The following is a 16,684-nucleotide window of genomic DNA, read 5'->3' as shown; positions in this document are numbered from 1 at the left end:
GCCCAGATGCAGTGTAAATTGTGACGGCACATTAGCTTTCTTACGCAAGACAAGTGCTGCAATGCTGTTTAAATATAGTGGAATGCTGCATGGCATGACATGTGAAATACTTTCAAGCTCAAGCAGCTTTTGCACAATAGTGGGCCATTTAACTCTTCCGTTACCATGACAAAATGGCTGTTTTTCATAGGTCTCTGAAAAACAATATTTACCACTATAAATAATATTCCAGCACACATTGCAGCATAGCATATAGTGCGTAATGAAATGCTCTTTTCAAAAACATATGTTGCCAAATAAAAATATTTATTAGGTAAAACATAAAAATTCTAGAAAGCGCCATTATTGCTGCCAGTCGATAACAACAACAACAAAAAAACATATCTACAAAAACATTAATACCAAAGGAAATTAAGAATATACTATTCAAAGATAAATAACGCAGGAATAGTGTCTGAAAAAATAAATGCTCAGTAGACCGCTGTTTTTTGGATACAAAAAGGAAACTAAGACCAGTTCATCGCTCATGCCATGTGGTGAAGCAGTTCCTGGATTTTGTGAAGCATAGGTGTACTCTGCACTTTTCCCACAAGTCTGGTTTTTGTTCAACTTTGCGGCCCTCGTAACACATTGCGCAGTTCCGCCTGTTCAGCATTTTCTGAAGACAGTCCGATGAGAAGTCCAAGGAACGTACTTGACCCGTTCATCTAGAGTCATGCCCCTCTTCCAGGACCGATGGCTCTCAGCATAGGTGGGCAACTGCAAGATTTTGCATCCATGCCTATCTGTTTGCATTTTTGCAGATTGTCTTTATCACCTCTGCAGAGAAGAGCAGTAGAAAGAAATCCCACACTATTGTAAACTGTCTTGCGCTGATCCGTAGTGCTGGGTCGAGATGGACTACATGCGGCGTTCTTGGCATGAATGGAAGTTTCTTCGCTGCCGATGGCAGCACATTAACCACGCGAAGTATGCACCCTCAAGGTAATCAGTAGAGCTCTCAGGTCGTGCAAAAGATCAGCACATAAGTGCGCACAAGGAAGGAGATCGCTCAAGGCCGTAAAGAAAACTCGCCGGTGAACAGCTGCGGATGTCCCATGGAGACTCAAAACATTGTCGCCGTCAGAGCTTGAATCTGCTTAGCTATCATCTTGGGAGTCATAACTCGAGTCTGCATCGCTAAATTGAAGTGTGGGTGCAGCATAGTTTCAAGCATGACACTTTTCTCGTGACGCAGCCGCGCAGGATGATGCCACGGAAGCAACTTTCGATAACTGCGCAGTGACACCAGCAGCACCCCTTGCGGGGTTTTATGAGAGAAGTGTTACCGAAACTCTTGGAGACTGGTTGCCTAAGTCGGGTCCACATGCTGGACATGTGACACACCTTCAGAAATACACTTTGGCTGAATAAAATGACTTTGACTCCAAATCAAAGGAAAGAGGGAAAGGGGAACCTTTCTAGTGAACAGCTGGCGTCATTTTCAGTTACTTATCACCGCTCAGCCCTGTCGGATGGCAAAGCCCGCAATATAATTCTCGACTTGCTGGGAGTCATTTTATTGCAAAATTTTGATGCTAGTGTAGCGAAATCGTAAACGGCATGCTTTTCTCTCCAGCGTGGCAGAAGGTGGCAACCACACCTCTCTTCGCTACAACATACGCACATTAATCCACAAAAAAGTCCGTCAAAAACCACAACGTTGCCGGAGCAAAAAAATTTAAACTGATTCTGAAAGTGCAGTGTCTGTATTAAGTACTGGATGGCCTTAAGAGGATAAGAAACGGCTCCAACAGGTCGAAGTCGGCGATGTAAAGCATCAAACGTCGGTGAACGATTTGAATAGGCATGGTAACAAAAGAGTTAATGATCTTAATTTGTGACGTGTGACTGGTACACTGAAAATTCACCAATCTCGACACACTGCTCATGTTGAAAATTTTCCTAAATTATAGGGCCTCATAACAACCTGAACTCACTGTATTGCTAAGGTTATGATAACCTACAACGCTGATGCGAAGAGATACTTTATGAGAGAGAGAGTGAAAGAGAGAGAACCAAATTGCTTACTTTCGACCAGTCAATGTTTTGCAAAAGACCAGGATGTCAACGTCACCGACGTTTACGCCATAGCGCCCCAGATACCTGGAAAACAGAGAGGACAGAAAGCATCAGACAATGAGCATTACGTGTGATCATTACCTTTGGGTCAACACAATCTGCCACCATAATGGTACATATTCATTACAATAGGATCTCTATGATATGAATCTCTCAGGACAGCATAAAAATTTGTACCATATTTTCACGCACATAATCCACAATAAAGTAAAGTAGGGGTGTGGTTTATATGTGAATTTCACATATAACCCACACATAAGGTGCAGATTTACGGCACCGCACTGCTGTGAAGCCACACCTCAAGGAAAGGTTCTCTGCCATTTCATTATAGCCCAACCCTTCCCACACCCCTGCATGTTAAGGCTACCTTCTCTTCTTCTTCATGTTCGAACATTCTCGTCTTTATCGTTGCCATTTTGAGTTTAGAAGTTAGCAAACAGTGCACGTGGTGCCGGAACAAATTGCAGACCATGTGATCACACATCACCATTCCCACGGCCCTCTCTCTGTTCACACGAAGCACTTCGCAACATGGCGGAGAGCTAAATCACTGTTGAGATCTTTTGTTGCCCTTGTGAGGACTGCTCCGTCTGCGCTGTCATCCGCTGTCATCCGCATGCTAGCTGTGAATTGATCCGACCCATGTCCCATGCCACGCAATCGATTCCTCCACGATCTTGTCTATTGTGCAGGTTCAGCTTTATCAACATCACCAAAGAGCTGCTGGCCGAAGATATGACATAGACGAGTTGTGTATTCACAAATGGAGACCGTTATTGACAAGATTTGAGTATTCGGTGCAGTTATTTGTGCGGGTTATATGTGTGAATGTTCTTTTTATTTTCTTCAGGCTGTTTTAATTGGAGGTGCAGGTTATACACGGTGGCAAGTTATTTCACAGATGCCAATGCAATCTTGAATGCCATGCTCTTCGTGGCTCGGCCTATGAGCTCGCATTGGTACTGGTGAAATCTCGGAATCCCCGAGCCAGCCGAGTATCTGGTGCGGTGAAGTTTCTTGCCTACTCAATCCCACAACACAGCACTGTGTTGTATGCCACGTGCTGTTCGACCAGAACGAGCTAAGTGGAAAGTGGACAAGAAAGACCATCATAATGGAACAGAAGGCAGCTATCTAAAGGCTGTCGTGTCAGGTTCTAAGTGGTCTATTGCACATGCTGAAGATTCTTTTGTTGTTTTATTTAAATTTCATCACATGTGCGGCCGTGAGGTGGCCTTGTGGGCCACAAGGCCGTCTTCTTATTTCCATGTTTATGATTGTGCACCCTATTTGGCATATATTGCATTAAATGGCAATAATGGATAAAACTAAGTAACAGATATAACAGAGTAATTTCGGCTCCTCCTTCAACTTTGCTTTTATGAGGTTCGAGTGTACCACCGATATTCCAGTGTGATAAATGGCCTTGTATGACAGCCACCCTGCTGCCAACATCAGGAGGAGGAGGAATAAACTTTTATTTTTGAAACAGCATCCCGGGGTAAGCCCCGGTTCTACTCACTTAGTTTTTACTAAACGTGTAGGAACAAGCTATGCTTAAAGTGTGAACTTGGCAACAATCAGCAGACCTCGTGCGAGGATGTCAGAAAGACAAGAGAATACACAGAATCAGTTCAGACTGATACGGTTTCAGAACAATAGTTGGGCATCTATTTGAGGTGAGTGAATACTGAATAGTAGATTTCGAAAAGAATATCAAGTTGAAAGAAAAAAAAAAGAAGCTGCATATCGAATGAAATATCGAATATTGGAAACCTGTTCACAACCTTTATTGCTTATGAATTTTAGGTAGAAAGATAATGTTGCCCATGCTCAGGAATCTCCTAGCATTGCATAACAAGAATATAGCGAGCCATCAGTAACAGCATGGTCTACTCTTATTTAAGGAAACACCAAATTAGTTTGTCAGCACTGATCACAGCCAAGTTATAGTACACATGAAAGGCTGGAAAATATATTTTTTTAAAATAGAATTTCTGTTGAATAGAATAAAGTGCTTTTGTTTCTTTTTGAAACTACTGAATTAGTGATGTTCTGTTGTACTGAATACCAATGAGGTTCTTGGTATAAAAGCAGTTTGTGGCAGGTTTTTATTTATTGCATAGAAAGCTTTTTTTCCCAATTTATCTGCAAAATACAGAAGGGCTAAACGAACTTTAGGGCTGCTGGACTATCGTAAGGCCAATCTGCAAGACAGACAACAGGACCGTACATCACACGTCTCCACCACCACTCTGCTCCTAGCCAGCGCAGCTTTGCTCTTTCCATATGCGGCCCTTTGTTTAGGCCTGACTGAAGAGAGACGCGTCTGTGCCTGGCCAGGTACAGCCAACACCTCTGTTGCAGGTCGGTTATCTCCTTCTCTCATAACCTTCAAAATAAAAATGTGGATGTGGCGCTCCATGTTTCTTCTCTCTCTTCTTTTTATATTCATGTTACATATTGGAGCCTATGCACTTTCTCTACGAGGTGTTCTGCCGAGAAGTGGCATCAGGTTGCTTCCCTTGCGGCCAGTCACACTACGCTGCTTACGCTGTGTCAGCCAAAATGCAGTCCCCTTCTTCGGAGCATGTGCAGAACGATCCCAACTTGCGTGCCGCTTTAACAGCTGTCGGTGTCGTCGGCGAAGCAGCGTAGGCACCTTTTTTTCTTTGCGCCATGCATTGAAGGTCAGTGCGACGAACGTGCAGATGGAGCAAGAGCCATCTCGACATCGGGATGTCACACTACATTGGCAGCATTTGGTTACGTTGGCTGTGCTGGGGTGTCGGACTACAGACATTGTTGTTCTCGCTAAAGTGACGTAGCGTGTGCACGCTCACGCTACGCCACCCTATATATACATGCTTTAACCAAGCAATTTCTCCTGACTATGATTAGTTCAAATTTTGTATAATTCAAATTTTCATAGCATCCCCACAGAATTTGAATTAACAAGATTTTACTATATTTGATTCAATTCAGTGATAGTCGAGTATTCGCACACGCCTAGTATCTTTGGCTGTAAACGTTTAATGTTAACACCAGAAATACAAGCCAGATTCAAATTAATCAATTTAGCATCCAAATACGTTTCACATATGCAGCTGTCTTGCATATGTCAGTGTACGCCTTAGTGGCCCATGCATGCAATGCCACACCACAGTTAGATGGCGTAGGAATTGCAAGACACTGTTCTCATTAAATTTTCCCTTTTTCCCCTTTTCTGGCTTACTAATATACTCCGAAGACTTGCCTATTTAGCATTTGAAAAGTGTAGTCTACCAACATAAAATAATTAGTACTTGTCATTAGACTCCTCCTCAAAAAGAAAGCTCAACTGAAAAGGAAGAGGGAAAGGAAAGTTAAGAGATGTTTCAATTTGTGAAAGTGGGTTACACAAAAGCGTTTGCACCCCATGAACATGCACAGCGAGCACCACAGCGTCGAAGTGCAAAGTGTCACTACGCTGACCTCTACGGTGCGACGACTGTTGTGCCACAGGGAAAGCGGAAGTGCTAGACATGCAAAGAGACGCTGCAAGCATGTGCAGTGAGCACAGCAGCGTCGAAGCGCAAATGGAAAGGGCACAAACACAGTCGCTACATTGATCTCGATGGTGCAATGCCTGGGGACGTATCCTGTAATGATCACTTCGGCGATACTATCGCCTCTGCGTGACATACTGCCCAACCAGCCAATCAGCTCATCTGATTTTTTTCAACCAGCCAATAAGCATGTGCCTGATGACAATACTATTGGCGAGATGATATTGTTGCTGAAAGTGATTGTTGCAGAATATGTTCCCTGGTGTGCCACAGGGAACGCACCATTGTTACACATGCAAAGAAGAGACGCTGCAAACATGCACAGTGAGCACCGAAGCATCTAAGCAAAGCACTATGCACGAAGGCGAGCTTTCTGGTAGAAACGCGATCTCTTGCGTGGGCCAATCTTTTGTTATTGTTTTGCACTTTTAGTATTTCAGTCTGAGTACATAAAAGGCATGTGCTGTTGGTGTTTTGTTTCATGACATTTGTTTATGGGCTGTCATTCTCAAAATTCCAAGAAATAACTGTAAAGAACATAAGACAAAGTATGAACAACTTTAGTGCCGTATAGAATGCTTCGCAGACTCAAACACCGCTGATTTGAAGAGCTGGCCAGTTATGCTTGTGCACAAAAAAAGAAAGAGAAAGAAGGATGCTATCAGTGCTTACCGTTCTTTGATTCCACTGACTTGCATATCGAACACTTCCTGGTCGCTACTGGTCAACTTGAAGATACTGACGCTGTCACAGTTCTTTGCATTCTTGTATTTCTCCAGGGAGTGTCTACAGTGTACACAAGAAAAAAGCACACCCACATTTGAATTCTTAAAAGCTGCCATATGGAAAGGACACACAGCCAGCATTGCAGTTTTAACAATACTCATCTTTGCCGTAGTTTTACAGAATAGCAAAAAGAAAAAAAGAAAAGACAGATAGAGAAAGGGAGAGAGAAGGAAACAAAAAAGGGATGAAATGTTAGCCAAGATGTCGTGGCACCGTGATGTTTGACAAGTATTTGATGAGAAGTTTTTCAAGGTGAAACAACACATAACGTGCCACAATCACCAAATATATACGGTAGATCCTCGTTCATGCGTTTTGGAAAAAATATGTGAGAAAATAAACGTACTAACCGGGAAAACATTAGGTCCGAACTACAAAAATTTTACAGACTCAAGACATCTGCAATTCGAACCGTCACGCGGACTGCGAGATGCGCATCGAGCTGGTGGTGCTCCAGCGGTTGGAGACACATTTTGTTGTTTTCCTATTGTGTGGTGTTTTAAGAGGGCGATGAGAAACCAAAACACAATCGAGCTGGCGGGTGATGCCGGATGCCACCGGAATCTATGAAAATTTGCAACAGTGCTGGCTGATAGCAAACAGCGACGTTTTCGTGGAAATCTCATATGGTGACAAGTGATGGGTTGATGGGCGGAATGGTTCATTTGGGGGCTTTCAGTATAATGACCTTTAAGAATGAACAATTTACTGCGATCCCCTGAAGTTCGTTATATCGAGATTTCACTGTACACCTCTCACCACAAGTACATAGAGGCTGCAACAGCAACTACGCACACAGTTTTAGGGGTCTTCTAGCTTAACGTAACGCCAAAAACACTGCTAAGGCAATGAGTGCCATTACCTAATTTGTTTATGCCATTAAAAAGAAAGAATGAAATCTCTGTTTTAGGCAGCACTAGGCGAGAGCTTGTAAAGCTCATGCGTGCGTACACTCCCATTCACCTACATTATAATATTCAGCGTTTCATATCAAACACACCCTTTCCAATATATTCACATTAACTAAAGAAAGGTTAAAAGGGAACTAAAACAGCATCGCACAAATGCCATGCTCCTTGGATGTACTGACGCAGGTTGTCCGGTCTCTGAATAAATTGTTTCACTGCTTTGTTACGCTTCAATATTATACGAAGAAAACAAGGTGTACACTCAAACCTAGTTATAACAAAATGACATGTAATGAAATAATGGGCATAACGAAGTATATGAAATTCCCTTGAAATCCCCATAGTGATTCAGGTATCTAAAACCTCGTTTTAACGAAGTGAAATTGTCCTGCCAATGAATATAACGAACTAGATTCCTCTCCAAAACTAAAAAAATCCGTGACCGCTGCGCACTGAGTACATCGCTTTCCACGGGGTTCGGCACTCGTTCGCCGTGACAGTTCAAAACTCCTGCATCTCCCTATTGAATACATCGTCGAGCAACACTGATCTTTCTCACAGCTGCGTTTAGCTGCGCACCTGCGCACAAGGAGCAGCTCACTACCGCACTTCTTCACTGGCCTCTCTTTCTTGTGCATGCATGGCTCTGCGAGACGCGCGGCAGAGCGAAAGACGCGCTGTGTTACAAAAGATTAGTGCATTCACTTCTATTGTGCGGCGCGCTGTGGAGGCAAGCGCAGCTGGGCGTGGCCTCCGAGATCGAACTGGTATCGGTGCAATCTCGGAGGCCACAAGCCGGCTGTGCCAAGCCGGAGAAGCGTAGTTGGCTTGGCTCCTCAATCACACAGCGCAGCGCTGTTGTGTTCCACTTGCTGATCGACTACGACGCGCCAAGTAAACGCAAAAGACCACCACAATGGAACATGCGACATCATGTGTTGCACACGGCGGAGATTGTTGTGTTATTTTATTCAAATGTCATCCCCTGCGTGGTCGCGGGCCGCGCAGGGGATGACGGTCCCGCGGGCCGAAAAGCAGTCTTCTTTCCATCTTTAGAATTGTGCACCCCGTTCGGCATGTATTGCATTAAATGGCAATAACATATATAACAAAGCAACGGATATAACAGAGTAATTTCGGCTCCCCCTTCAACTTCTTTATAACGAGGTTCGAGTGTATACATGAACTGTGACCAAAAGGCTTAATGCGTTTCTTGAAGTCCTCTCATTAAATTACACATCAAGTAATCATATGGGGCTAATCACAAAGAGTGCAAGCTGGACACCACCAGCAACCGGCAGAGCACCACAGGGCTTGAAGGCAGGTTACCTTTCATCCCTAGTGGAGACAGCCACCACCAGAGCTTCAAGTAGATGGGGCCAATAGACGTAAACGGACTTGCCCAGGAGCTCCGTCGATATCTCTGTGAGTGTCTGAAAGGGAAGTTCATTAGCAAAGCTCCATGACATAAATATTTCAAATAGTGCACTTCAGATTGCTGTTACCGTGTAAGCACGAGTAGCTTTGACTGGCTTCAGTGCTCCTTCGGCTTATCATTAACACTTAAAGGGACTGACAACTGGCCAGAATGCGTTGTAAGACGTTGACAGAAATGAAATGACCATGATTTATAGTGATAGAATCCAGCACACGGTTAGGGATTTAAGTAGGAGTTATAATTTTAAATTGGCAAAGAAAGTCTCAAAATCCAGTAAGTGGTGAGACCTAGCAGTGAAATCTTGGTACTTTGGATGCATTCTGCGAGATTACTGTACGTAAGTCGACTGTTATCAAGTACATCCTAATTATTGCTTAAAATTGCAGTTAGTATATTATTATACACTAGTGCATTATTCTATGTTTCGGAAATGAAAAAGGCAAGCATGGCTACGGCAACACGCTGAACTCCGTGTCACGTGTTAAGGCATTGTTTCGTTTTTGATCCCATTGGTTTCATTTTGACTGGTTAAATACCAAAGCAGTTGGAGAGGAAGCACGAAAACACGTGGCCTATTATCACAGAAATCATTTAACAATTCAGAAAACATTAACTACAGGAACATCGACTTGATAAACAAAATCATACTTTGTTACAGCATGGCCACACTTATCGTCTGCCTCCCCACTAATGCCGGAGTGTAATTGCTATCGTGCTCACCTATCACCGTTTTCAGCATGCTTCTAGTGAATGACTGCATCCTCACTGCACATCGAAAAATTATGATAAAAAAAATTTTCCACAGTGTTTTCCGCATTAGCATTTCATGATTAGACATTCTGACTGGCAAGTTTTCCATTGCACTGAAAAAATGGGTACCATGAAAAATGTTTGTCAGTTCCTTTAAGAAGGGAGAGGTGCGTCTCTGTTTTCTGGTGTGTGGTGGAAAGCACATATAAAGACACACAGCAGTTTTGCCCCTCTCCCCCCTTTAGCGCGTGCTTGAGCACGTTATCCACCCACCCTCTCTCTGAAAAAATTGTCAGCTCTCGTGTTTCTTCGAGCGCTCCGAGCTGCTGCATGGCTTGTGCAAGTTGTTACACAACAAATGGTGCAGCGTTGTTTCCTGAATACTGCGTCGCGGCATGCATGCTTCGAAGGCGTTTTTGCCGCTCAAACTTTTCATGTAGAAGGATGCTTGCAATTAGCTTTGTTCTCGGCCAATATGTTATAGTTTTTTGCTATGTTTACCAGCCATAGAGGCTCCAAGTACATGCTTGAAAGGGCCGAACGCTCTGTTAAATCGAAACAGTATCACAAAATTACTTTGTTAAATTGGGGGAAAATGAAATACATGTTTTTCAAGGGAACTAAGACCAGGAAACAAAAAAGTTTGTTACACCACGAATTTCATTAAATCGACGTTTGTTTTATCGAAGTTTGACTGTATCAATAACTATGTTCAGCCACTATTTAGCATCAGAAAGTTCATCAATAGTCATACCAAAAGTTCAATGACAGTCACATCCTAAAAGGTACCCAAAGCCACAGTTGGTGTCAATGCAAATTTTATTCTTCTGTCTACAAAATGTCAATTTGTATCCCCGTCTGTACCACACGATCACTGGTTGCCCTGCAGTTGCACTCACACACAATGCTACTTGGGCTCTATACATTTCAGTAAAGGACAGTACTCAACTAAAGAAGAAAGGAAATTGTCCTACTTACTCGTTCATCTTTGTTATCTATCGTGATGACCATGCTTTCGTTCCTGGTCATGGACTGGAACACTTTGATGCACTCTTTCTTCAAGCATCCCTTTAAATGAGGAAACGTTACAGACTTCAGAACACATACACAGTCTATTGCAGCAATGCTAGAGAGAGCGTAGCCCCTTTGAAATTCGAGCTGTTGGTAACTGCTTAGGATAGACGACAACACTAGCAAAAATAATGAGTTCTTCAAATCACGGCATGTTGTCACAAGTGGAGACAATGGTATGACCAAAGCACAAAAGAGATGAAGAAAAGTTTTAAAAAGAAATTATAACTGCAATGTACCCACAAATAACCAAAACAATTTTCCAATGTTCACAGTGCTCAGATGTGACCCAATTACACTAGTAAGGCATTGAATTTTTAAAGTTTTTGAGACTCGCACAAAAAATCATATACATTTTGCTATAGTTTCTGTTGTGAAACCTGTGGCCTGCAAACTTTTCTTCCTGACAGTACTTCATATTTCATCAGAGCATGGCTTTGACAATGCAAATGCCATGTCATCTTGCATGACAGGAAATGCCATCGACTTACAGTGTAGCGCAGATGCTTTAGAGTTGGGAACCCAGGAAAGTAAACATCCAGCCTGATTCCCTCCAGAAGACCCTTCTTGATCATGGACACAGGAAGTCGAAATGCATCTTTATCCAACTCGGTCACTCTGCAACATAACAGGAGACATTTAATCCAAACTCATCAAAACTGGCTCAGCCCTGACAGAGTTCCGAAGGTCTGACCGTAAAAATAAAGAAAATAATGGGTTCAACTTGAGAGAACGGTAAGGATCACATGAGAGATGAAACAAAAAATTATCGGCATATTGTTAAAAGTCAGGAGGCAGGACTTGACTGGAAAAACTTTAAAATGTCTTGAATCCTGTTTTTATAAAGTGACAACAGTCGTTGCTGAAATTCCCATGCAGGCCAAGGGAACGTATAGTGCTAAAACAAATGGATGCAAAAACATACATAGATAGCAAAAGTAGGCAAAAAAACCTCACAATGTCTAACCTCAGCTCAACATCCAATCAGATTTGATGACCTCACTAAACCAAGCCATCCCATGACGTTGAGGTACATTCAGTAGTCCTCAGCTCAACCTTCAACAGCTGTCAACACCACCGACATCAACCTCATCACTGAGGTTGATGTCGCATCTTCAAACACAACCTAAGTTCTTAATTCATGTTTGTGTGCCGATTGTTGAATGTGCTTCCCATGCTTACCTATATAAACATGTTCCAATACCTCAAACAAAGGTAGATCAAAGCCATGATATAGCAAATCATATACAAGGTTTCATGAAAAAGATTTTTTTAGTAGGAGGCTTCCCCTGTGAAACGTGCTTTGTCTTATGCCTTAGATAAACCAACTGCTTCGAAGACGTAAAAATATGCGTCAAAACGAAGTGTAATACAATCGACTCATTTGCTCAAGAGGAAGTAATTTGTGCACTTTAACAGCTGCAGAAAAGTCGGACCTCAAACTTCCACCTCCCTGTGCATTCGACTTCACTCAACCTCTAGCTCACACGTGAGGTGACGGTTGGAACAGCTGACCTCTCGGACGAGCAGTCATTAACCTCACTTCTCTGCGAGACAAAGGTCAAGTTGGGGGAAGGGGGGAGGGTCAAAACCTACCTCATGAGGTCTAAACCTTGTGAGGTTTCCCATATTTGATGACTGGTGCTTGCAACATTTCAGTGGCACCTTTCAGAAATGTAACCCAGAGTTTATTTCTGCTAAGCAGACAATGAAGATGTAGTGAATGACTATTATAAGTGCCAATACATTTGAGAAGAACAAGCTGAAAATGCAGCTCTGTTGGAGGTAGCCTCACTGATGCAGAAGGCACTCACTTGGCATGGTTTTCATCTATACTAGGCAGCAGTCGGTCGCCCTTGCAGGGGCGTGCGGGCTGCGTTTCCTTGGAGTAAACAAACAGCAGGTGTCCCGAGTGGCCATTGCGGGCCTTCTCTTCCTCGGTCAGTTGCTCGAAGCGCTCCTCCATGGCGGGAAGCAGGCGGTCCTGATAGGAGGTGCACACATACCCAGAACAGAGAGTGAGGAATAGCAACTCACCAGTAGAACAGCACCAATGCAAAGGTTCGTGCTATTTATGGCCACTATCACACATATACAGTATGTACACATGTGAGTGATTCAACAAGTGTTAAGCCTTAAGGCCAAACTAAACTTACGCATGCCAGCGCATGAAAGTGTGCACCCACTCGCCTCTTGCATGTGCAGTTGGTGCAGGTCAGATCTTATGCATCGAAGCATGGGCGAGCATAGAGATCTAGAGATCTACTCCAGACAAATATCCGTGCTCTGGCTGCCTCACAAAAATACGAAACAATGCCTATGAAGGAGAAAATAGTGAGTCAAGTGGGCACGTGCTGGTGTGCATCTTGTATGTTCAAACTGCCATTCCTTGCAAGGCACAGCAAATGCAAAAGGTGCCAGCAAGCGTACGTATAGTTTGGCCTTTAGTGTCGTCACTTTTGACATAGGCAACTGAGGTGGCTGTTATGCAGCTGAATGCTCACATTAAACATGTGAGCCTGGCACAATAGCTGACCAGAAAAAGAATCCCCGCATGATATATGGTGCTATCATTTCTATATTGTTTTCTACAAACAGCATCATGGGACAAGGGCCTTTTTATTAGGTTTACTAATTTAGACCGTGGCAAAAAATAAGTCCAACAAGGTCAAAGATGTACATAGAGTCAACGGCCGAATTTTCGGACATGCTCGATAATTCAGATGCCTTGACAGCATGGCCACGTACCCCATAAAGCCAATGTATAAAGACAACTGAAATTTCGGGCACTGAAATCACTTGCTGTTTGATTTTCAGGGATTTTTGCCATGACTGCACATCCAAAACAGCATTCACCAAAGCCACCACTGCCGCTATTTTGATTAGCTTGCAGCTTTTCTATGACGATCCATTGGAAGCTGTAGCCACCACAGCGACAAGGCTAGGCTTTGCTGCTTCAATGTTTGCTACCAAGCTTCCTGCTATTCGGTGCTGTATTTTATACTGAAAGGATTCTCCGCTATCAGCAACGATGCCAGTTGCACTTGTCATCCTCGCCAATGGCTTTGAAGCATGGAAAGCATGGCAAGGGTCAAGCGTTGCATAATCCCAGTTTCCAAATGTCAGCTTAGCCACAGTACAGTGGTGCTATGTGGTTAAGCATAAACAATGTATTGAGGTGAAGCATACCAGGAGTAAAAAGGGGCCACAGTTACGGAACACAGTAATGTATTCCTTAATTATACACGCGTGCACCTGCCGTCTCCTGTGAAAGCTAGTGAAGTACTCGGCAAATAAAGTACCTCCGAAGAAAATAGTAAAACCTATTGTGAATCGAGTCGAACATTCCCAAATACAAATAAAAAGGAGGTGCATACAGAAGCAAATATTTTTGAATATGAGCTATTTCTATCAATTGATTACAACCTTATTGGTATGAAATCCGAACTTTGCAACAAGTGAGATTCTCTTTGTGAGTTGAGTGTGTTGAGGGTGATTTAACAGCTGTTAAATCACCCTCAACTCTCTAGACATACTCTTAGGCTGCGCACAATGCCTCAGTGTTGCGTTTCACTGCTTGAAAGAGTTTACTTTGGTTTGGATGAGGGACACCTGCATCTCGGCATCAGCCAATACCTTTTTTTTATCTCAAGCTTTTTCAAAGAAGCGGCGGCACGCTTCCTTTCCCGTTCATTCCTCAATGCATAGGTGCTGTCTGTTCTCGTTCTCCTTCCGACCCTCGTTCGCTTCACGAACTATTTGAACCATCCCCTTGGTCCATTGTACAGTCAATGTACAACTTTTAGTACTTCCTAAGGGCCGCAAAAACATAAGAAAAATCGGGCAGTTCAACAAAATAAATGCATGTCTTTTACTGCCCTTAAGGGCTCAAATCGCCACAAGCACATCCAAAAAAGCTCTGAATGCATGTCAGTATACTTATTAGGCATATTGGTGCTCATAGTGTGACAGGAGATGGAGAGTGTACACGTGTATTATTAAGAAATACATACTGCGTCCTGTGACAATTGCCCCTTCCAACGCTTCTTATGCTTCACTGCAATACTTTTGCTTATGTTTCAATATGTAAGACTACTAAACTAAGGCGAAGATAACTTTCAGGAACCTGCTTTATGCAATGTGCCATGCTTTCCGACATTTGAAACTAATAGCGAGTACTACAAAGGCATTGCGGACAGCGGCGAATTCTTTCAATGAAAAACATGGCACTGAACAGCAAGATGCTTAATAGTGAACATCGAAGCGGCTGGGCCTAGTGCTGCTGCGGTGGAGGCTACGGCTGCAAGCGGATCTGCGTGCGAGAGCGTCGTTCGAGGCGTCGCGGTAATCAAAATGTCGGCGGTGGTGACTTTGTTTGATTAATGCCATTTCGGACCTGTGGTCACGGCAAAAAGTCCGGAAAATTGAACAGGAAAGGAGTCTTGCGTCCAAAATTTCAGCCGTTTACTCTACGGGGTACGTGGAAGTGCCGCGAAGCTGTCTGAATTATCGGGCGTCCTGAAAGTTGGTCATTGACTGTACACTGGCACCTTGTCCACCCGACGACCCGCAGCCAAAGAAGATTCGTTACGATTCCTTTTTGTTGCTCGAGCCAGCATTACCGCGACTTTCATTCCCTTTTTGATAAAATTACAGCTAATTTTACCTGATAGAAGCACTAATTCTCCAAGTTTTCCCTGAGTATTTCGAGACTATTAAAGATCCCTGAGAATTCCCAGTTTTCCCAGTTGGTAGACACCTTCTACTTCGCTATACCGACTGTTGCCCTTTACAGCAGTATATGCTTAATGGTATGCACAACTCTGAACCAGCAAGAACGACTACCAATACGCTGTCCGTCGAACCGCTACACGACTACGTATGTGATGAAAATTCAATAAAACCGCAGAAAAAGAATTTAGGGCATGTGAAACACACCCTATTTTAGCACATTGATGCAACAGCTGTTACGATAGATAGCATCCTTATGTACCAATGTGATGGTCTTTCGCTTCTGCTTTCCACTTGGCTCGCTTATATTGTCGTGAAACCAGCTCAACAATGACGTGGTATTGGGGTACAGCTATCATGCCGTGATGTGAACAAAGTCATCGTGTTCAAGCAGCACGTGGCACACAACACAGTGCGCCGACTACGTATGCAGCTGAGACGGTATTTTCAGGTGACCTCCACAACTTCCAGAGATAATTTCACTTATGTGAGATTTTGTAAACCCACCAAAGTATACAGCCAACAGAGCTTGGTACAGTGCCAGTAACACGTATGTACATGCAGACGTGTTCAGCCACTGAAAGCGAAACCATCTGATTCGCCGCTTTCTTGTAGCCCCGCAACTCCGCTGTGTGAACACACCAGCTTGGCTTGGGCGGATCGTAGCAGTTTTACGCTGTCTCGGAGATCACACTTAGCTATGTCAGTGCAGAGTGGTACACTGCAGTGAGAGAGAGAAGTGGAGGCACTAGTATTTAGCACGCCATGGGTAGCTAGGTGTGGCCTCTGAGATTGTGATCTTGGAGGGTGCGCATAGCTTCGCCAACTATGTGCCGCAGCAAGAGAGAGGTGCAAAATGATAAGAAACAAGTGCTGCTTGTGCGTGGTAGTGAGAAAGGCCAGTATTGCTTGACGGGATATTCGATGGTGGATTGTTGAACTACCATGCCGAACAAATGCAGAACCCGGCAGAAACCTGGCAACAATAAGTATTTTTGGTTTCAGAGACAAACCAAGTGTGGTAGCGAAGCGACGCAAGAGAAGAGCCGGACTTCTCTAGTCGGGGACCAGACAAAGAATGCGTTTATTAGAGTGAGGGGAAAGGAAACGTGGCAGGGTGCACTTACAGCGTTGGGCATGGAGTGGCGCTAGCAGAGGGGGAGCTGGTGCACGTTTCTGCCACGGCTGCGCATGGCTGTAAGCACGGCGCAGTGCATCTGCAGCCGCGCACCTCGCTTGAGAGAGGTAATCTGCCGTGTGTGCAAGCAGCAGGCATGCTGAGACGGCATGGCATTATGTAAGCAGTCTTCTTGCACGCTTAGTATTAGAAG

General features: G+C 43.7%; 1 protein-coding gene across 2 annotated transcripts in view; it reads right to left on the bottom strand.

The window, feature by feature from the left end:
• The window catches only part of pcm (5'-3' exoribonuclease pacman), an 89,429-nt gene that overhangs the window by 43,552 nt on the left and 29,193 nt on the right, over positions 1 to 16,684 (bottom strand). For both annotated transcript variants that reach the window (XM_075686027.1, XM_075686028.1), the window contains exons 16-21: positions 12,437 to 12,606; positions 11,114 to 11,240; positions 10,530 to 10,619; positions 8,693 to 8,796; positions 6,342 to 6,455; positions 2,071 to 2,145 (exon numbers count right to left, since the gene is read on the bottom strand). In XM_075686027.1, coding sequence (XP_075542142.1) covers positions 2,071 to 2,145; positions 6,342 to 6,455; positions 8,693 to 8,796; positions 10,530 to 10,619; positions 11,114 to 11,240; positions 12,437 to 12,606 — 680 coding nt within the window. The remainder of the gene's footprint in view (positions 1 to 2,070; positions 2,146 to 6,341; positions 6,456 to 8,692; positions 8,797 to 10,529; positions 10,620 to 11,113; positions 11,241 to 12,436; positions 12,607 to 16,684) is intronic.

The sequence above is a fragment of the Dermacentor variabilis genome, chromosome 3 (assembly GCF_050947875.1).
Source record: "Dermacentor variabilis isolate Ectoservices chromosome 3, ASM5094787v1, whole genome shotgun sequence".
Taxonomy (NCBI): Eukaryota; Metazoa; Arthropoda; class Arachnida; order Ixodida; family Ixodidae; genus Dermacentor; species Dermacentor variabilis.
This window is presented reverse-complemented; position numbering and strand designations above follow the sequence as displayed.